This window comes from Hemicordylus capensis, chromosome 1 (assembly GCF_027244095.1).
Source record: "Hemicordylus capensis ecotype Gifberg chromosome 1, rHemCap1.1.pri, whole genome shotgun sequence".
Taxonomy (NCBI): domain Eukaryota; kingdom Metazoa; phylum Chordata; class Lepidosauria; order Squamata; family Cordylidae; genus Hemicordylus; species Hemicordylus capensis.
In genome coordinates, this window is record NC_069657.1 from 111,124,476 (window position 1) to 111,145,904 (window position 21,429).

A 21,429-nucleotide genomic window follows, 5' to 3' on the forward strand; every position below is an offset into this window, starting at 1 on the left:
GTAAAAATAAAGCAGTTCCAAGGCTGATTGACACCTTTCTAGATACACTAAGCAATCACACACCATTAACTGGATATCATGCTGCTGTTATGTAGTGGTCTGTTGAAATATTTATGCTGTTTATGTATTGGAGAACAACAAATTGACATCTCTGTGTAGCAAATTGCGACTTTGATTTAAAGACTGATATATCTTTAAAGGAAAATAGTTCTTATGACTATCCCTGCCCTGTTTCATTTGCTCAAGCAGATCTTTACAAAAGAGGATTTCATAATCTTTTTTTTTTACTTCTAATTTAAGAATTCTCTAAAATATCACTTCAGCATAAATAAGGTGAATGTATTGTCAGAGTAGAAGGTATAAGTAGGGCTGTGTGTGCTCTTTTGTTTTTAAAAAAATCACTCTTGCAGCAAGATAATCCAAATTATATTCCTAAAAATATTTGAATTCTGGGACCTGTGCTAATTATGCTAGTTCAGCAATGTGCATTCTCTCTGTTGCACAGTTGAAAGGATATATAAGAGGACTTGAAACACACAGTCAAGACAGTATTAGAAGAAAATAAGATATTTGTTCAGGGCTAAGCTTCAAAGGAGAAGTGCTTCTTACTGAAGCTTTCTCAAGCAGTGGGAAAGAACTACCCCCTTTCTAGTAGTTCTTAAAGCACAGTCCAAAGGAGGAAAAAGTGTGTTTGCAGTTGTGCAGCCATATTCCACTCAACATGTTAAAGTATACACTCCCCCACTGCCATTGACTGGGACATGAAGTGATGGCAGCAGTTGGTGCCAGATTAGGCTATGCGATAGCTTTATATGCCCTCAATGATGTCATATAGCCAAATCTGTTTGGATATTGCCATTATAATTTGTTCATAAGAAAAAATGACCCAGGTATTGTGTATCAAAAAGCATTTGGCCATAACCATTCTTCTTATCCATTATATTGATGTATCTTGCAAAATGAGAGACTCTGTGTTTCCAAATACATCCGCATCACCCAGAAAGTTGGGTTGCACAGTAAAGTTGTAATACAGCCTGAGCCATCCTGATGAGTCATTCTAGAAAGGGGGCATTTGTATCCCTTGAAATAGGCTAGGAGGCATGAAACATACTCTGAAAGGATGACACGACTCCCATGTTACAGAGAAAGATGAAAGATGGTATGAATGCTACACTCTTGATTACTAGAAAGGTTTGAAATGTTTATACATCTGTCCCTCTATAATGACACGAAGGATACTATACAATAGGGCATTGCCACAACAACAAAAAGATGAAATGTGTTATAGTCCCAGAAACCTGATTACTAGAAAATTTAGAATGGAGTACACTGGAAACAGAATATGATATGTACCTTGTAAAAGGCTATAATGGGTTGGCATCCAGACCTCTGGTGCACTGTTGGTGAGAGCAACTGCATTGAATGGAAGGAGATTCTACTGACAGTGCCTGGCTGGCCAAAGGTCTGGATTCTGCCCAGCTTTTTCACATAATGTATAACTTTGGCCCTAACCTGATAGTTTATACAGTGAGGGAATATATTAAGTGTAAATTTCAAAAATGGCCAGCATTATAGAGGTCAGCATTCCAGCACAGAACAAATAAAGTCCTGCACAGGATGAAATGGTTGGACTTTCATCTTAGAAGGGAAAGAAACATTTCCAGTGACAGAAATAGTTGCCAAATGCAAACTGGATTTATTTCTCTCTTGAACAGGGATATCAAAATTGTCAGAATACTTCCCCCCACTAAAGGAGCTGAAATCAGGTAGACAACATAATCTAGCATGCCTGTTTGTTAGAAAAGTCTTGACATTTTGACCTTTACTTCAAAATTCAGTTCATGAAGTCTGCCTCAACAGCAGTCAGCTCAGAACAAGGTAATATGGGTCAAAAGGTTAAGCTATGGAAGTTCTAAACCAACATTCACAAGGTGATATGTGAGCATAACACCTCTTCTGTGGAATTTTCACTGATTGCCAGTTTGCTTCCGAGCCAAATTCAAGTGGGCCAATATGAATGATAGCCACCTAATGGTACAGCGGAGAAGCAACTTGCCTAAGGAGCAAGAGGCTGTCAATTCGAATCCCTGCTGGTGTTTCAGGGAACATAGGGGACATAGTGAGGGTGCGCCCATCGTGATATCTTCTGCAGGCAGGGATGTACAAAGAGCTCACCCATGGTGATGTCTTTCACAGACATCCCAATGCACTACTAGTATATCCTTTATACATTTTATTTAATGCATTTTTATACCACCTGTAACCAGGACTTGAGGCAGTTCACAATAAAAATATCTCTACACTTAAAACATCTATAAACTTAAAATCCACATTTAAAACAAACAAAAATAAGTTTAGAAATCAGGTAAAAGCCTGACTGAACAAATGTGTCTTCAGTCCTTTTCTGAAGGCCATCAGAAATGGTGCAGCTCTTTATTGCAGGGGTGGGGAGGTGTTAATCCAAATTTCAGCTGTACACATGACCCAAGTAATTGGGTTCCTTGTAGAGCTGCCATTTATTTATTTAAAATGTTTATACCCCGCCCCTCCAGTATTACTGCTTTGGGGCGGCTCAAAACATTTATAAAATAGTTAGAACTAGCTGACCGGGCACAGATGACTGACTGGGCCTCCTCACGCCGGCGTGGCTTTGCCCGCCAGCCGGCCGCCACCTCAGGCTGGTGCAGCTTCGCCTGCCAGCCAGCCTCCTCCTCACACCTCCTCTGCGCCTGGCCCAGCAAGGTCTGGCCTCGCTGCTTTCCCCCGCCCACCCAAACTGCTGGCTGGCCACATGTGCGGAACTTCTGCAAAAGTTCTGCCACACATGTGAGTTCCGCCATGGGCCCATCTACGAGAAATATAAAGAAGATATATAAAATCAGACTAATAAAATTAATCAAATTTAACAAGTTAAAAATCCAAGCTAAAACCACAATCACAATTAGCTTTTAAAATTTCAAATTAAATACTTTAAAAAGCTAAAAACTATGAATTATAAAAACTAAAGACCCTACCAGATAACCTAAAGAAGCTATTTTGATGGAACAGCCCCCTATGTGATAGGAGGACATGCCAGGAGGGCCTTGAGATACCTGTGGAAGACTATGCAATAGGCATACTCTTGGCAGTGGTATCTAAATAGTAATAGTAGTACAAGCTGGGCTTACTATAGCTGTATACCTTTGCCAAATATTATGTGGCTATAACACACTGTGTGACAGGTTTGATGTATTACTGCTCTGATGTGTATGTTGCATTTATTTAATTTTCATACCACTTTTCATTAAAACAATCTCAAGGTGCAGCATTGAGAGCTACACCACCTGTGTAAGCATCATGCCCATGTTCATTTTATTTCATTTCCATGTTGTTTTCATTCACATGGAAAACCAGTTTTATGCATTGGATATCCATAGAAATTGAAAGTTTGTGTTAAGCTTTTGATTAATTTTTATTTAGCTATTTATATTACACACACCACTACCACCACCACCCTTCGTTCTAAGGCCCCAGGGCAGTTAAGAATAAGATAAAAACTACTGAACAAAAACAGAACAAATGCAGCTATAATGTTAAAAAGAGCAAGGGACAGCTCATTGGCCAAAAGCCTGAATAAAAAGGGCAGTCTTCAATTTCTTCCTAAAGGCTGGAGGAGAGGGAGCCATGCAGGTCTCAGCGGAGAGCGAGTTTCAGAGCCTGCAGGCAATAACTAAGAAGGGACAGACCCATGTGTTTGACCAACAGGCCTCAGCAGGTGTTGAGCCTGTTGGCATGTGGAGCAGAGTCCTCCCAATCGATCAAGTCACGTGGGTAGATTCAGCTGGGAGCAGACAGTCCATAAGGTATCCCAGGGCCCAAGCCATTTAGGGCTTTAAAGGTAATAACCATTACCATCAAAATGTGTTTTTATTCTTTGAGATTTTTATCTGTTTTGTGAACTTTAACTGTTTTATGTTGTTTATATTTTGTTTTAACTTTTACACCACCTGGAGATTTATATAGCAAGCGACAAAGAAATACAATAAATAGATTAAATAACCAGCACCTCAAATTGTACCTGGAAACTGGCAGCCAGTGCAGTGCCTTCAAGACTGAAGTGATATGTGCACTGCAAACTGTCCCAGTGATCTATCTCACAGCTACGTTCTGCACCATCTGTACTTTCTGAATACTTTTCAAGGGCAGCCCATCATAGAGCACAGTGCAATAATCCAAACGCAAGGTGACCAAGGCATGGATAACAGAGGCTAGATCAGCTCTCCCAAGGAAGTCGCAGCTGGCACACCAACCAAAATAGAACAAACAGACTTCTGGCCACTGCTAACACCTGATTTTCTAGGAGCAGTGTTGAGTCCAGAAGAACCTGCAAGCTGCTCCTTTAGAGGGAGTGCAATCCCATCCAGAATAGGATGAAACCCTATACGCTGATAAGGCCTTCTACTAACCATCATCACCTCCGTCTTGTCAGGACTGAGTCTCAGCTTCTCAGTCCCCATCCAGACCATCACAGCTTTGAAACTGGCTCAGAACCTCCTCTGACTCACTGGGATCCAATGACAGTGAGATGGAGCTGGGTGTTAACTGTATATTGTTGACACCAAAACCCAGATTTCTGGATAATCTCCCCGGGTGCAACAAGGTGGTCACTGATCAGCCTAAATTTCATGGTAGTCTGCTTGGGCTTTAGAATTGAGTTATAGAGACATGACTGTAAATAGTTTATGGTTAGATACTACATCACATTGCATTCAAACCTGGAGATTCCTCATACCTGAAAAAATGATGACTGCAAAGTAAACAAGGAATACAGTATGCTGGAATTTTTACTTTGTAAGTTATTGTTAGACCTAGTCTCCAATTCAAACAGACTGGTTAAAATCCACTTGATTTATATGCTGTGACTTTTTCCTGCTGTTTTCCATCAACTTTAATTGTGAAAAATGTTGCCACATTTGCCCTCTTCATATTATTTTGGAGATCAAGTAGGTTTTAAAGCATCCAGATGCATATAGTTGTACACATATCTCTGGAGTTAGCTCACTAAGGTCTGCTCTGCAATATTTTTAATTGACTTACGTGTTCTGTGGGAAAAGAAGGATCATAAAAAGTCTTTGCAATTGCATTCCATTCTTCACTGGGATTTCTCTTGGGGCCTAGATTGATACTTCCGGTGTTCAAAGTGTCAGCAACTCTGTTACTGCTGGTAGAAGCTGATTGACGAAAAGGAAATGGTAACAACTGCAGTTTATTCTCCAGGTACTAATTTTATAGTGAAAAAACTCCTGGTTTATCTTTGATCTAAAGCATATCAACATTGTATTAAACCGCAGAATTTGTTTTGACATTACTCCATTTATAATTTTATAATAAAAGAGAAATACAAATAAATAATTGTATAGAACTCATTAAGATACACAATTTGTATATGAAAAAGTCTTGCTATCTATTATTTTTGTCAATATCAATACAGTGTATTACATGTGATAAATACCAGTGGTTTCTGAAGTAGCACAAGCTTCAAAAAGATCCAGGGTAGTCTTTTAAATATTGTTCTTGATGAAACAATTTGATAGTTGCTTACAATGGACTGTCATCTGTTTAAGAGCTAGCTTCTGATGTTTTATCGCTTTTTCATGCTTAACTACATTTGGGTGGCACACCAGTCGACTGGCGCCTATTCATTTAAGTATGAAAAAGATAAAATATCAGGAACTGGCTCTGCAGTCAAATATTCTGTATAGTCAAGAATGCCCTTGTATAAGAGGAATTTCTTTATGTATTGCCTCATCAGTGGTGTCTGATAGAAAAGGCCTATTACTCTGTTTTACAATAACCAGGGTAGCACCAATTGCTTTGAAACTTTCTCCAAGGTGCTTCAGCACACTTTCCCCAAAAAAGCCCAGTTTCTGCTGAGCATGTGCTATGACGGTAAATACTGAATAGTGTCAGGGCTACAGGGTTCAAGAAAAAAGCATAAAGTACAACCCACTGGCCAACATTCTGCGCTATGGAATGCTGGCTTTAGTGTGCCATCAAGTTGGTGTCGACTCCTGGTGCCCACAGAGTCCTGTGGGGTTTTTTTGGTAGAATACAGGAGGGGTTTACCATTGCCTCCTCCCATTCAGAATGAGCTGCTGCCTTTCAGCATCTTCCTATATCGCTGCTGCCCGATATAGTATCAGCGGGGATTCGAACTGGCAACCTTCTGCTTGTTAGTCAAGCATTTCCCCACTGCACCACTTAAGGTAACTTAAGCAGTCAGAGAGGCACATTTCTAGGGCTGGCATGGCGCTAGCTAGTATGTTCGTTACCTGATCAGAATTTTATCTTTATGGTCAGAATTTGATGCAAAGTTAGAAGTTCCTGTTGGAACAACTTTTACTATTAATATATGATGTGTCCTATCATAGCATGCCCCCTCCAGACATAAGGTGATAGCTGCATTAAAGCATAGTGTACATGTATGTGCTGGAAAGCTTTATGTTATAAATGCAAATGCTCCACTCTTGTTGTTTTAAGGTTTTTTACTTTTGTGTTTTGGTTTGTTTTTATGTTGTTGTAAGCCACCCAGTTTGGGGCGGCATACAAGTTTGATAAATAAATAATAAATACCTTTAAAAACAAACCATGGACCATTTTGCAGAAGCATTTTGCAAAAGGGTATGGGCGCAGGTGTGGGTGCGTTGGTAGTCTCCCACATGTACAACCAACTAGTGAGCCCAAAGTAGAGCCCAGACCTTCCCTCCTTAGCTGAATATCTGCCTACCACTTCACTCCAGGCCATGGGCCACATTTTGTAGTGTTCTGTGGGCAATTTCTGCATTGCCCAAGCCGCTGCAGGTATTTAAAAGAAAATTGCTGTAGTTCCAGTGGTTATACAGTCACAGGGGCCTAACAGACATTGCTACAATGTTTTGACCTGTCAGCCTCATGAAACTGGACCCGTTTTGTGACTGTAAATGGTCAATACTTCAAAATAGCTGATAACATTTGAATAATTTCTTACCTAGCATCTCTTCTCTTGTGTCAGCATTCATATTCATATTCTGACCAACGTTGATGGAATTAGAGTTGATTACTTTTTCTTTCAAAAGGAAAGGCATTTTGGAATTTGAAGCACACACTGTTTGACTTTCAGCTTGACATGCTCCTGGTAAATTTAAGTATTCTGGAGTTTTCTTGCATTTTTTATCCATAATTGGAAGGTCGAAGGTTAGCTTTCCACTTCTCTTTACTAAATCCTCAGATATATTTATGGGGAAAGAATAGGATTCTTCTGTGTTTCCCTTTGTAATCATTTCCTCTGTAACTGTACTACTTAATGACTCTTCTCTTTGTTTTAACAGTATGTTCTCTTTATCAGAAACCACTCCAATAGTTATGTTAGTTTTCAAGTCTACTGCCTCATATGCATTTTCAGTGTGCAGAGGCAAACTCTTGTTTGGACCTTCAAGTGCATTTGCATTCACCTTCTTCAGTCTGCATCTATCTTCACCAGATTGTTTACTTTGCATTTCATTCATATGTATATCTTTAAATGCATTTTCATCATTTAAATTTAAATTCCTTACCAGAGGCAAATTATTAACGTTCCCATCCTTGGCAATATAAGTATTTATACCGGCATTGCTAGAGAAAGAAGCATGCAAATATGGAGTATTTTCTGATGTGCTGCAAGTCTTGCTCAGCTTACAGCACCCATTATTTTTGCATAAATTATCACCATGTATTTCTTCAAGAGAAGTATTAATCTGTTTACATAAAAGGATGCTGGATGTTGCTATATGATTGGTGCTTTGATTTGATGGTGTATGTTCTGCTTTACAAAGATCACTATACTCATCTGAGCCATCATTGCAGAAGGTTGCATTATTTGTAGTTTTCTCACTAGTAGAGTTATCCTGTAGTTTGGATTCGTTACTCCTCCCTTGGATTCGTTCCTCCTCACTTGAGGAGGAAGCGTCCTCTTGGTGTGTGTCATTAATGTCTTCATTTCTTTCAGAAAATAAATCATTTGTAACACTTCCCTCTACATGCTCATTAAATTGTGTCTGATGATCTGTCTCTGTATTAGACTGACCTACAGCATCAACTCTTTCTAAGAGCATCTCGGGTTCTTCCACTGATAATTGTACCAAGCAATAACTGTCTGGGGGCTTCATTTCTGTCGTTGCATGTATTTTGTCAAATATTTTTTTGTCTGCTGTTCCTTTAGCTGCTGTTTCTTCACACTCGGCAACACATGACCCACAGGGCAATCCTGAAGTAATAAAATCAACGGTGCAGAGGGCTTTGCCTACCAAAGCTTCCCTTTGGTTTTTCTTGCAAAGATGAGCCATGTCAGGTTCATTCATATCAAGACAACATGAATCTGTTAGGATGAAAATATATCATTATGAATCATGAAAATGTGAAGAATAAATGCTTTTAAAATATACTTCCTAAAAATGATGCATTAATATTCTGTTTGATTCATCTTTCACACTTGCCAAATAATGTTCTGAACTAAAAGAGTATATAGATGGATGTAAATATAGTTTTGAAACATTAGGAAACATTTATAAGATAGAGAATGAGACTCTAGTACATCTTTTAGCCACACTCTACTTCCAATGTGGTATGTTTTTCCCTCCTCTAGAGGAAAACACAAAATGGAACCCCAACATGACTGACGGATGGAATATAAGTCCAGTACTGCTGTTCTTTGTCCTTTGCTTACTTTACCAGTAAAGTGTGTTGGGTGGGGGCGGAATTAGAGGCACCCCATGTGCCAACTACCCCCCCCCACCTGCAAACCACTGGAGTACTCAGTTTATATTTTAAGAATTTTTGAGGTGTTTATACTCTGGTGTGTAAGCTGCTGAGATCAAGAAGAACTAGCACTTGCCTCCCCTCAGACGATCGTTCTGCCATCCCTGGGTGGGCAGTTCGCCCACCCAGATGAGCACCGGCTGTTGCAGGCAGCTCCGAGGGTTAGGATGCCCTGCCGCCCCCTGGAGCTCCAATAAGGCACTGTGTGACTGCGGGGTGCAATATGGGGATTCCCCCTCCTCCTTGAGTTTGCCAGCCGCTGCTACAAGCTTGCATGGTTGACACACAAGCAGTAAGACACTCTCCTAACCCCGTTTTGAGGGGAGGCTCTGTAGGTGGTTTGCTGCCATGGTGCTGCTGGAATTGGGCCTGATCCCAGAGGTTCACAGGCTCATGCAAAACCGAGCTGAGCTACCTTATTCTGGTTTTGTGCGCAGACACATTAATAGCCTCCAGGGGGTCCAAAGTGGGCTTCTTAAGAAGGGGTTTAACCACCGCTTCCTTTGGAAGTGAATACTTTTCAAAATCAGCATTGGATTTCATTAATACACTTCAGCCTAATTTAGCATTTCATTCGGCACAGCAAAAAAGTACTTTGACTTTTTTTGTAGCAAACTTAATTTTGAGCAATGTTTTCTTGACATTTTTCTTGGTATTGTAATTGTAAATATGTATACCTTCAACACAATTTAAATCAATTTTCCCAGTGTTTATATCAGCATTGCTTTCATCATCATCCAAAGAGCAAGTTACAGTATCTTTTATTCCAATTTCTTCTTCGATATTATTAGAATCTTCTAGTGTTTGTGTATATTTGTTCTTTTTTTGACTTGCTTGTAATAGGTTTTCATTAGAGAAGTCTATAGCCTGGAGTAAAAAAAGGAAAGATAGATGGATAGGTGTAAAATTAGTGCTGAGATGACCTGAGGGGAGGGAATATTTTGAGAAAACTTTAAGCTCCTGCATAATGTACTCCCACTTGCAGCATTTTTTGCACCCCTTGACAAAAGAATGTGAACCTCTTTATACAGGGGAAAGGGATCAGGGGAACAGAGAACACTTCATCTTGACAGGAGAACATTTCCTTGCACTGATGTGTTTATTTCTTTCTCATTGAAAGCAGTGTAGTACAAAAGAAAGACATCTGCATTCAGATATTATATCAAGCACATCCCAAAGGCAAATGTTCTGCTGCACGACACTCCTTTCAGTGAAATTAACATTTGGACAGGACAACTTCTCTTCTCCCTCCCCATTCAAAATGAGGGCAATGGGAATGCTTCATTTGGCCTTAATGACATAATATAGCCAAATAAGATTTGTTATGAAGCACCAAGATGTAATCATGTTCACAATGTCATTTATCTTTTAGCTGCGATTATGCAGGGAAGAAGAACCCCTTCAAACTTTGCTGAATCAGCAACATATTGAGGCTGTGAATAAGTGTGAAAGCAATGCAAAAAGCCCACTAAAGGAGGAGCTTTTAAATACACCTCAAGAGGGCATTTCTCATGTCAAAATCCATGCCTTGAGAACATTCTGCAACTATACATTATTATATGAATGAATTTTATATGGGATTAACCTGAATGTTCTAATTTTCCTAATCTTTCATGAAACAGAAGTTACGTTTATGGAATTATAAGAAAGGAGGGGAAATTAGGCAAAATCCAGCTGCATTTAAAGATACAGCATACATACCTGTTTTTTGAAGCTAGCCACCTCTATGAATTGCAACCCTTCTGTGATTTGCCTGTCCAGTAATCTGTGATAACTAGTGAAGACCCATCCTGTCTATCCAGCTACTGCCTGTCTCCCTTTTACCCTTTGCTTCCAAAGCCATAGAGGAAGCTGACTTTTACTAAATCATCTAGCTCAATATTGTTTGCAGGGGCTTCTCCAAGGTTTCAGGCAGGAGTCTTTCTCAGCCCTACCTGGAGTGGAGATGACAGAGTGAACCTGAGACCTTCAGCATGCAAGCAGATGCTCTACCACTGAGCCATGGCACCATCCCCTGAGGGGAATATTTTACAATGCTCACATACAGAGGCGTAACCAGTGGGGGGGCAGGCAGGGCACGTGCCCTAGGCGCCAGTTGCAGAGGGGCGCCAAGTGCCCGCTATGCCCGCCCCACCCCAACCACCTCAGTTGATTAAAAAAAATTTTTTTTTAATCACGCCCCCCGCCGCCTTCTCTGAGTCCGGGACGGGCACACGCCCCCCAGGAGCCTCCATAAGCACTTACTTTTGCCTTAATTTCAGGGAGCGTTTGCTCCCGAAAGCGTCTATTCCTCTTTCTCTCCTTCCCAGAGAGGAAGAGAAAGAGAAAATACACCCTTTCAGGCAGCAAGCCTGCCCTGAAATGAGACTGAAGAGCTCGCTCCGGCAATCTCTACCTCAAGGCCACACCCCCTTTGCATGTGATATCATCATGTGATATATCACATGTAAAGGGGGTGTGGCCTAGAGCTCTAAAGAGTCCTGATATGTTCTGTGTATAGAAAGCTATTTATATGGCTTTGTTTGAAGATCCTTTGGTGGCTTTCAGGTCAGTGTAACTCAAACTTATGCATGTTTCCCTGAGAATAAATTGCACTGACTACAATATAACTTACTCTGAAGTATGTATGGGATATCTGGCCTTGTATTTCTTGTCCTTTGTGTTATGTAGAATGAGATTCCTTAATATGCAGAATATGGAAACTAAAAACAATTTTCTGATCTATGGGCACAATGTTTGCAGAAGAATCTAGTTCTTAGGTAGTTGGGAGGTCCTAGTGCAAATTTGCCATGAGTGATTTCTTTGATTTTGAAAGAGTTTTCTTATTAAGATGAAGAATTCTGCAAAATATGTTTTCTACTTTGAACTGTAGATTAATCTGGATCAATTTTCACTCTGGCAATCTTATATGTTCCTGTTTTTCACTTGAGTTTTTCTATGTATTAGTAATACTGATGTATTTAGTATTAACAAATTTTTTGTATGTTTGATAAATCATAGAAGAGAGTCATTATCCAGAAATCACATATGTTTTATATGTATGTATATGATAGTTTTCATGGTTATTTTAATTTGATCTTTTAATATGTTTTTATAGCTGTAAACTGCCTAGAGACTTTGGTGATGGGTGGTATAAAAATATGTTAAATAAATAAAAAAATTTATGGTTACTATTTGTATTTGGAGTCACTTGAACCATTAATGGCACAGTGGGGAAGCAACTAGAGAGCAGGAGGCTGTTGGTTTGACTCCCCACTGGTGTGTTTCCCAGGATATGGGAAACTCTTGTATCGGGCAGCAGCGATATAGAAAGGTGCTGAAACACTGCACAGGAGATGGCGATGGTGAACCCCTCCTGTGTATTCTACCAAAGACAACCACGTGGCTTTGTGATTGCCAGGAGTCAACAACACCAACTCAATGGCACAAACTTAACCTTTATGTTACAATACGTTTGCATCCTGGTTTTTGGTTGAGGTTCCTGTTTGTTGTTTCCTTCTGGTCTTTTTGGGGACTCCAAAAAGTTTCTATTAGCTTCTATTCTTGGAGACATTTTGGACTCCCGATTTGAGGGCAACTGTGTGAAAACAGCTCTTCAATCCAAGGTGTGTTCTTTAAGTTATTTGGTGAATGGGTCATGTTGGCTCACTGTAGCTAGTTGATTCTAGTTAGGAGGACAGGTGTGAGCGGGCTGGGAATGTCTTATGTAAGGAACAGCTCCTTTTGTGAGGATCTAAGATCTCATGTGTGATCATAAAACTGCTCAGGATTACCCAGTTAAATTTCAGGCCTTACCTATGCAAAATGGAAATTGCATTAAATTCTATTTAACTTGGTTCTAAGTCAGATTCATTATAAGGAAGGTGTTGTGGTACATAACCATTTGATATTCATGCAGTAATGAAGAGTGAAAATAATTGGCTGTATAAGTAGCGTTTGTCAGGTGCACAACTGACTTGTCCTAAGTCATGAGAATGCAGACTAAGCAGTCCCCTGGCCTGAGATTTTCCAGCATGTGATGGCTACTAGTGAGGGATCATTTTAGATTTAAAGACAGCACCTGTTATGTATTTTTCTGTTCTATTCATTCTCTTCAACATTTATTCTCAACCCAAGGGAATTAGGCAAAGACCAAACAAAGCCCATAGTAGAAATGTGTTTATTGTTAATAAAATTGTCATCTCTGGCAATTTTTAAAAAACACCTGAAAACCCATCTTCTCACCCAAGCTTTCCCAGCTTTTAAAAATGGTCTGTCTTTAATATACAGATACAGCCTTCTTCAGAAAGCAGGAATCACACCTATCAGCTATTCAGAGAGGTACTGGAGACTGGATGTAGTCCTTACACTCGGTGATCAGCATGTTCATTGCATTCCAAATCCAGCATTGTGTATTAGTAACCCTCCTGCCGCCCCCGCCCCCCAGCTGCTATCTGCCTTGATAGTGGTTAGAGTGCTGGACTAGGACCAGGGAGACCCGAGTTCAAATCCCCATCCAGCCATGAGACTTGCTGGGTGACTGTGGGCCAGTCACTTCTCTCTTAGCCTAACCTACTTCACAGGGTTGTTGTGAGGAGAAACTTAAGTATGTACACTGTTCTGGGCTTCTTGGAAGAAGAACGGGATATAAAAAATGTGAATGTTACTGATTGCTGGCAGATAGCAGGTGGGGGCGGCAGGAGGGTTGCTAATACACAATGCTGGATTTGGAATGCAATGAACATGCTGATCACCGAGTGTAAGAACTACATCCAGTCTCCAGTACCTCTCTGAATAGCTGATAGGTGTGATTCCTGCTTTCTGAAGAAGGCTGTATCTGTGCTGCTTCAGCAATTGGCATCAGTGAAAGCAAGTAAGGTGCAGTTATAATTTTCAGGTAGTGCCATAATTTTTTAATTAAAAGATTAATAAGCTTGACTTTTACTTTTTGAGCTGATATTATGGTGAAGTTATCTGAAAGATGGGTGCCAGATTTTTTTTTGGGGGGGGCGCAATTTCAGTGCTTGCCCTAGGCGCTGTTTTCCCTAGATACGCCTCTGCTCACATATAGTTACACATCCAAATGCAAACCAGGGTGGACCTGCTTAGCAAAGGGGGCAATTCATGCTCACTACCAGAAGACCAGATCTCCTCCCTGAGAACATCTTGGAACATCCTGCATACTCCTTCTGCCTGGACTTTCTTTCCTGAAAATTTGCCCTCCAATCTGTCTTCTCCCACCTGCACTCCACTGAAACTGCCCTCATAAAAATCATCAATGATCTCTTCACTGCCAAACTGAAATGTCTGAATTCTGTTCTCATCCTTCCAGGCCTCTCTGCTGCTTGCAATACAGTTGATCATTCTCTCTTGCTTGACTCCTCCTGTGCTTTAGGTCTCCATAACTTTGTTTTCAATTGGTTCTCTTTCCACCTGTCTAATTGTTCTTTCAAGGAACCCATAGGAGGAAGTTCTTCCTCCTCTTTCCCTCTCTCCATCCAACTTTCTCAGGGCTCTGTTCTTCTATCCTTGCTATTCTGGGGGGTTAGAGAGGGGGATGGAGGGTGTGGGCAAAGAGGGCAGCATTTGGCACCCTGCCTCAAGCCAACAGAGGCCTTGGACGCATCGGCAAGCTGAGGCATGGCTACCGTGGGTTTCCTGCGCAGGCCAGATCATCAGTTACAGGTGAGCAACCTGTTTTTTTCAGTAGCATCTATATGGTGATGATACACAGCTCCTTCTCCCTACTCCAGAACTTTCTTCCCCTACCAGTCTTACATTTCTGTCTGATATTTCAGCTTGGATGCTCCATTGTCATCTCAAGCTTAATGTTCTAAACCAAACTCCTCTTTCCTCTCATATCCAACTTTCATTGCACTCTCTTCTTGCCCATTGCCACCAGTATTGCCATCCATCCTGTTGAACAGTCTCAAAGCCTTGGGACCTCTCTCTCATATATTACAGATACAGATATTTGACCTCTCACTCTCCCCTATTCAGTCTGCCACCAAATAAACAGGTCGCTTACCTGTAACTGATGATCTGGTAGAGATCAATCAATATCCATAAGAATGGGTTCTGAGCCTGTACAGGAACGATGCGGTAGCCATGCCTGAGCTAGTCGAAGCGCCAGGCCATGCCCCCATGCTAAAGTGTGCTATTTAAGGTGCGCCCGTGGCGCCAAGTCTCTCAGTTCTTGGACGACCGCTGAGGAGGACGACCATCCAGGTATGTTGGTGAGTTCATACAAGTTAAGAGACATCATAAGGGCAAGGGGCTGCACACCTGTAAGGACATAGATTCAGCACTACTGCAGAGGGGAGGAAGGGAGGGTCTTATAGATACCGACGGATCTCTACCAGATCATCAGTTACAGGTAAGCAACCTGTTTATCTAGATCGAGATCCGTCGATGCCCATAAGAATGGGTGTTTAGCAAGCTTCACCAGGAGGATGGAAGCAGTAGTAGCTATTGTAACACCCTTTTTAAGATGCTTCTCCCAAAGGTCGCCTCTGCAGCAGAACGTATGTCTATGGTATAGTGCTTCACAAAGGGGGACTCTGAAGACCAGGTAGCTGCTTTACAGATGTCCTCAAAGTGGTCACCCCAGAGAGAAGTGCAGCCGAGGAAGCCTGGGCCCTGGCAGAGTGGGCCTTTATTGCCTCTGGTGGCGTCTTGTGCTGGAGTTTGTAAGACAATAGTATGAGTTCCACCAACCATCTCGACAGCCTTTAACGGGAGATGGATTCGCCTTTGGTGATTCCCTTGTAAGACACAAACAGACGGGAAGTCTTCCGAAAGTCCTTAGTTCGTGACATGTAGTACAAAAGTGCCTGACGAACATCCATGGCATGCAGTGTGTATTCTAGGGCAGTGTTTGTGTCTCTGAAGAAGGCAGGGAGGATGATGTCCTGATTGAGGTGAAAGTTGGATACCACTTTTGGTAGGAAAGCGGGATCCAGGCGCATGTGGACCTTGTCCGGGTAAAAGATAGTATATGGAGAATCCACTTGTAGGGCCGACAGTTTGCTCACACACCGAGCTGTAGATAAGGCAATTAAGAAGGCCGTCTTCCAAGATACTAGCTTCATTGCAGTGGTGGCCATGGGTTCAAAAGGGTCCCGGGTAAGAGCTGACAGGACCAAGGACAAGCTCCAAGGTTCTATAGGTAGCTTGATCGGAGGATATACATGTGATAGTCCCTTTAGGAAGGCTTTGCTCAAAGGGTGAGAAAACAGAGTTTTCCCCTCACTCCAAGGATGTTGTGACGACAGGGCGGCCAGGTGTACTTTTAGTGAAACATTGGCTAGTCCCTTGGTTTTCAGAATGGTGAGGTACTGCAGAACCTCCCTCACCATGGCCCTTTTGTGAAAGATCTCTTTGGATCATGCATAGATTTTAAACCAATTCTCCTTGCTTTGGTAATAACGACATGTTGATCTCTTCCGCTGGTTAAGTAGGATACAGTTCAGCAGGTTATCCGCCAGGTGGTCAGACAGAAAGTGTAAACGTTCAGATGGAGTATTCGTCCTTCTTCTTGTGTAAGGAGATCCAGGCTGTGAGGTAAGTGCTGGTAGCAGTTCCTGGACAGTCTGCGTACCTGTGGAAACCAGGTTTGCCTTGGCCACCATGGAGTCACCAAGATGTCGTTGGTTGGTGCTGAAAGTAGGCGTGCCACTACTCTGGGTATCAGTGGAAGTGGTGGGAACATGTATGGAGTCTCCCACAACCAGTCCATTTGGAAAGCATCTCCCAGAGAGTGACAGTTGTGGCCTGCTCTGGTGCAATAGCAGGCCAGCTTCGTGTTCGCGGAGCATGCAAATAGGTCTATTGTAGGATACTTCCATAAGTTGAATAGACGGACTAGTACATCTGTCTTCAGCTCCCATTCATGCTGTCAGTCCCGGAGGAAGATCCAACTGAGACAGTCTGTTAGGGTATTTCCCAAGCCCTTGATGTGAATCGCCATCGGGGTTACCTGATGCTGTATGCACCAGTGCCATAACTGGACACTTAGAGCACAGAGGCTGTGGGACACCATCCCACTCTGACGATTGATATAGGCCTGTGCCGTGGTGTTGTTGAGTTGGATCTGGACATTCTTTAATTGAATGATCGGTAAGAATGCCTGTAGTGCTTGGAAGACTGCTAGGAGTTCCAGGAAATTGATGTGCAGAAGGGCTCGACAAGGGGACCACTTGCCCTGGATCTTGTGGCCATTGCAATGCACACCCCAGCCCTGCAGGGATGCATCTGTGGTGAGCCAGACAGATGGAGATGGAGATTGAAAGGGAACCCCACTGAGAAGGTTTTGACGCTGTGCCCACAAAGAAAGTGAACGGAGGACCTGCGTGGTATCCTCAGGCGTCTCCAATGGCTGTCCTGTGCTGGATGGAAGACAGACAGGAACCAGAGCTGGAGTTTCCGCATTTTCGGCCGGGCGAAATAGATGACAGTGTTGCAGGAGGCCATTAGTACTAATAGGCATTGTATGTTTTGGGCCGGCTGCAGAGGTTGTAGTTGGAAGAGTGTTACCAGTTCCTGAATTCGAGAGAATCTGTCTTCCAGCAAGAATGCCCTTTGCAGGTCGGCATCCAGGACTGCTCCTATGTAACTGATTACGTGTACAGGTTGCAGGCGGGACTTTTTCCAATTGACTTGGATACCCAGGTTTTGGAGTAGATGCAATACATAACAGATGTGAGAAAGTAACTTGTCTCTGTCCTTTGCTGTTAAAAGCCAGTCGTCTAAATACGGGTATATGGAGATCCCTTTGGTCCGTAGATGTGCAATCACTGTGGCCATACATTTTGTAAACACCCATGGGGCGGTGGACAGTCCGAAGGACAATACATTGTATTGGTACACTTGGTGGCCAACAGTGAAATGCAGGTATTTCCAATAACAAGGTCTTATACTGATATGAAAATAGGCATCTTTGAGGTCCAGCGTTGCAAACCACTTCTCCCCCTGGATGAGAGGAAGGATCTGCTGCAAAGCCATCATACAAAATTTTCTGATGCTGATGAATTTGTTCAAGTGACAGAGATCCATGATGGGTCGAATGCCCCCATCCCTTTTTGGAACTTGGAAATAACAGGAGTAAAATCCATCCTGCCTGGATGCCCATGACAGCGGGGTTATGGCACCTTCCTCCAACAGCTCTTTCACCTCTTCTTGCAGGGCCCACAAAGGTGGAGTCATCCTGACCCTTGTGAAGTGGAGTCGTGACCTGAATTTGATCACGTATCCCATTATGATTTTCAGGACCCATTGGTCTGATGTTATATGGTGCCATACGGGGGCATGGCTGGCCTGCTTGATGGTAGGCTGGGACAGAATGATAGGAGGATCTGTCAATGCTGGTGGTATTGCCCCCAAAGGTGGGAGAGGGGGGTGGGAGGTGTCAGTGGGCAGTCTTGTGTCTCAAAGTTGCTTCTGGTTGTCTTGTGTTTTGGTACGCTGAGGTTGAGAAGACTTTGATTTAGGGTGGTAGGCCCATTTATGGTACAACGAATAAGGTTTTCTGAAGTTTCGTCGATCTTGTCCCCTATAGGGGGGCCTGTATTTCCCATAGTTGGATCGGAATTTAGAAGGTTGTGACACAGTAGCATGTGACGTAAAAGTCTTGGCAGTGAATTTTGATTTTTTAAGTTGTTCCATTGTTGAATCTGTGGCCTCACTGAAGAGACCCATGCCGTCAAATGGTAAGCCTTCTATTTTGTCCTTCATATTCATTCATTCATCCAGTCATTCGATTTCTATACCGCCCTTCCAAAAGTGGCTCAGGGCAGTTTACACAGAGAAATAACAAACAAATAAAACAGAACAAATAAGATGGAACCCTGCCCCGAAGGGCTCACAATCTAAAAAGAAACATAAGATAGACACCAGCAACAGTCACTGGAAGTACTGTGCTGGGGGTGGACAGGGCCAGTTACTCTCTCCCTGCTAAATAAAGAGAATCACCATATTAAAAGGTGCCTCTTTGCCAAGTTAGCAGGGGTAAATATCTTGCTGGAGGCCCATTGAGCTTAATCAGGCGTGCCTCCTTAGAGTAATGGCAGCTGTCATTACCCGTGATTCACTCTCTGCCAAGTGTTTGGCGGTGCTGAGCTGCCTCCGGGTCATCTCCGCAGATTCTTCTAGTGTCTTGTGGAACTTCGTTTTAAAGTCCTGCGGGCAGAGCATATCCTGCTCTTTCTCCAAGAGTTCCCAAAGGCTGTGTGTGTGTTTCGCCATGCAGGCTGCATAGTTAGCCACTTTTATGGATAAACATGAGGTGGAGTATACCTTCTGACCTAGGATGTCATTATCCGGGGGCATGGTATGATGTTTGCTCCCCTTAGCTGAAGTGGCACAATCTATTACCAGAGAATTTGGTGTCGGATGTTTTAAGAGGTAGCCATTGTCCTTTTCTTGAACACAGTAAAGACTCTCTAGTTTTTTTGATGTTGGAGTGGATGTGTGTAACAGCTCCCATGCACATTTCGCTGCTCTGGTGATGACGGGTAGCATAGGCAGAGCTACAGGAGCCGTTGACTGGGACTTTAGCCAGCGTGGTGTAGTGGTTAGAGTGCTGGACTAGGACCGGGGAGACCTGAGTTCAAATCCCCGTTTAGCCATAAAACTAGCTGGGTGACTCTGAGCCAGTCACTTCTCTCTCAGCCTAACCTACTTCACAGGGTTGTTGTGAAAGAGAAACTTAAGTATGTAGTGCACCGCTAGTCTGAGCTCCTTGGAGGAAGAGCGGGATATAAATGTAAAAATAATAATAAGTAATAATAATAAAAATTAAATTGTATACTGGGTCATCTAAGATGGCAAGCTGGGAACGTATGTCCAGACCCAAAGCATCAGCCATCACTCGGATATGTTTATGATAAGCCTTCAGCTCATCATTTGGGGAGACATAAGTAGGTGACGCCACATCCACGGGCGGGTCCACAATGCTGCTCTCCTCTGAGTCGGACTCAAAGTCCAACGAGCCATAATGCTCCGATGGAGACTTTGGGACAGGCACATCCTTTTTGGTCTCAAAAGATGTTTGAGTCCCTGTCACTGCAACAGAAAAGACTGGCACTGGATCCGTCTGCATTGACATATTACACATTGACACTGCTGGTGTCTGGGATGCATTGTGGAAGTCTCTCAGAGGTTCAGTCTGGGTTGCCATTGAAGTAGTAGTAGGAAATGACAGGGCAGGTGCAGCAGAAGATGCAATGGGTAGCCAGGGCCTGTCCCCATCATAAGCATACGGTGCTGCTGGGGATGATGTTCCCAAGGCAAAGTGGCTAAAGCCACAGCTGTGCCAGGTCTGGGGGGACTGAAGGCGGGTTGCAATCAGTGTCGAAGTCCCAGGAGGTGATGCAGTTGATGCTACGTGTCATGGTTCCTCGGCATCGGTAGGCAAAAAGCCTTTGAACGTAGATGTCAAGCGTTTGCTGGACGAAGAGTCAAGAAGTGAGAGGAGAGACCTAGTTGCTGAAGGTAGAGTCTCTTCTGCATCATCATCAATGACCTTGAAAGATGTCAGCGAGGGCTGATACTGGGGGGACACCTGCAACGACTTGGTGAGGATCGGTGTGTGCAGTGCAGAGGGTACCGGAGCCCTAGCCGTCAAAGTCGATGGGGTGGAGGAAGCCAGAGGAGTCGGCGCTGCTGAGAGCGACCTCGCCAACAGCATCAACGTAGACATCAGCATCGAAGCAGAAGTTAACAAGTCTTGGTCGACGTCGATAGCTGTTGATGCCGAAGGATGCAGCGTTTCTGCACTCGGCACGGAGGCTGCTGCTGATTCTGGCATTGGCCGTGTAGACGTCAACGGCGGCTGAACAACTTGCACTTCTTTTGGAGGTGGGGTCTGGTGCTCCGTTGATTTCAAAGACTTTCGACGCCGTTCAGGAGGGGAATCCAACCAGTCAGTTGCTGGATGCTTTGCAGATCTTCGATGCTCCTTCGATGAATCCAGGGGAGCATCTTTCTTCAAAGTCGAGTGATGTGTTGACCTCGAGCTTGACACCGAGGATTTCACTGTTGATGTTGATGGTGTCTTTGATGATGAAGACTTTGTTGACATCGACCCATCCACCTTGGATGACTTCGCCGAGTCATATCTCGATGTCGAAGATGATCTCGGCCGATGCTTGTCCAACGTCGATGGCTTTGGGCCAAAGTCAATCTCGGTGCCATTTTCAGAGCTGCTGCCAATGTCGAAGGGCATAGAGTGCCGGGTGTCGAAGGGCTGAAAACGTCATCGTAGCCCAAAGATGAAGTGCCCAATTTTTTCGTGTCTGTTTAGAAAATGACAGACAAATTTTACATGCAGAGACATTATGCGCCCCACCCAGGCACAATAAGCAGAGGTCGTGAAGGTCCTTTGAGGGGAGTTTCGCCCTACAGCCTTCACACCACTTGAACGATTTTTTCTCGTCAGCCATTATTCCGGAGAGTAGTCAAGTCCATGTGAGGGTCAAAGTCCACAGGATTGTCGCTTGCCAGTCCAAGTCAAAATAAGCACCGGGATGTCCGTCAGCCGTTCCGAGTCGAGAAACCTTCGTTGTTCGTAAACCAGTCTCTAGTCAAAACCAATAATCTGTCAGTGCGATGAACTCACTCAGAAAAGGAGGAACTTTCCGA

General features: G+C 43.1%; 1 protein-coding gene and 1 long non-coding RNA gene across 21 annotated transcripts in view; one reads left to right on the top strand and one right to left on the bottom strand.

Moving 5' to 3' along the window:
- CCDC73 (coiled-coil domain containing 73) overlaps positions 1–21,429 on the bottom strand; it is a 136,544-nt gene that overhangs the window by 649 nt on the left and 114,466 nt on the right. For 19 of the 20 annotated variants that reach the window (XM_053300624.1, XM_053300522.1, XM_053300530.1 and 16 more), the window contains 4 exons: positions 9,489–9,678; positions 7,007–8,371; positions 5,077–5,210; positions 2,608–2,848 (listed from right to left, as the gene is read on the bottom strand). In XM_053300624.1, coding sequence (XP_053156599.1) covers positions 2,608–2,848; positions 5,077–5,210; positions 7,007–8,371; positions 9,489–9,678 — 1,930 coding nt within the window. The remainder of the gene's footprint in view (positions 1–2,607; positions 2,849–5,076; positions 5,211–7,006; positions 8,372–9,488; positions 9,679–21,429) is intronic. The other variant, XM_053300573.1, reaches the window with a different exon arrangement.
- LOC128346887 (uncharacterized) overlaps positions 11,275–21,429 on the top strand; it is a 34,754-nt gene continuing 24,599 nt past the window's right edge. The window contains exon 1 of the long non-coding RNA XR_008317269.1: positions 11,275–11,358. This is a non-coding gene — a long non-coding RNA (uncharacterized LOC128346887). The remainder of the gene's footprint in view (positions 11,359–21,429) is intronic.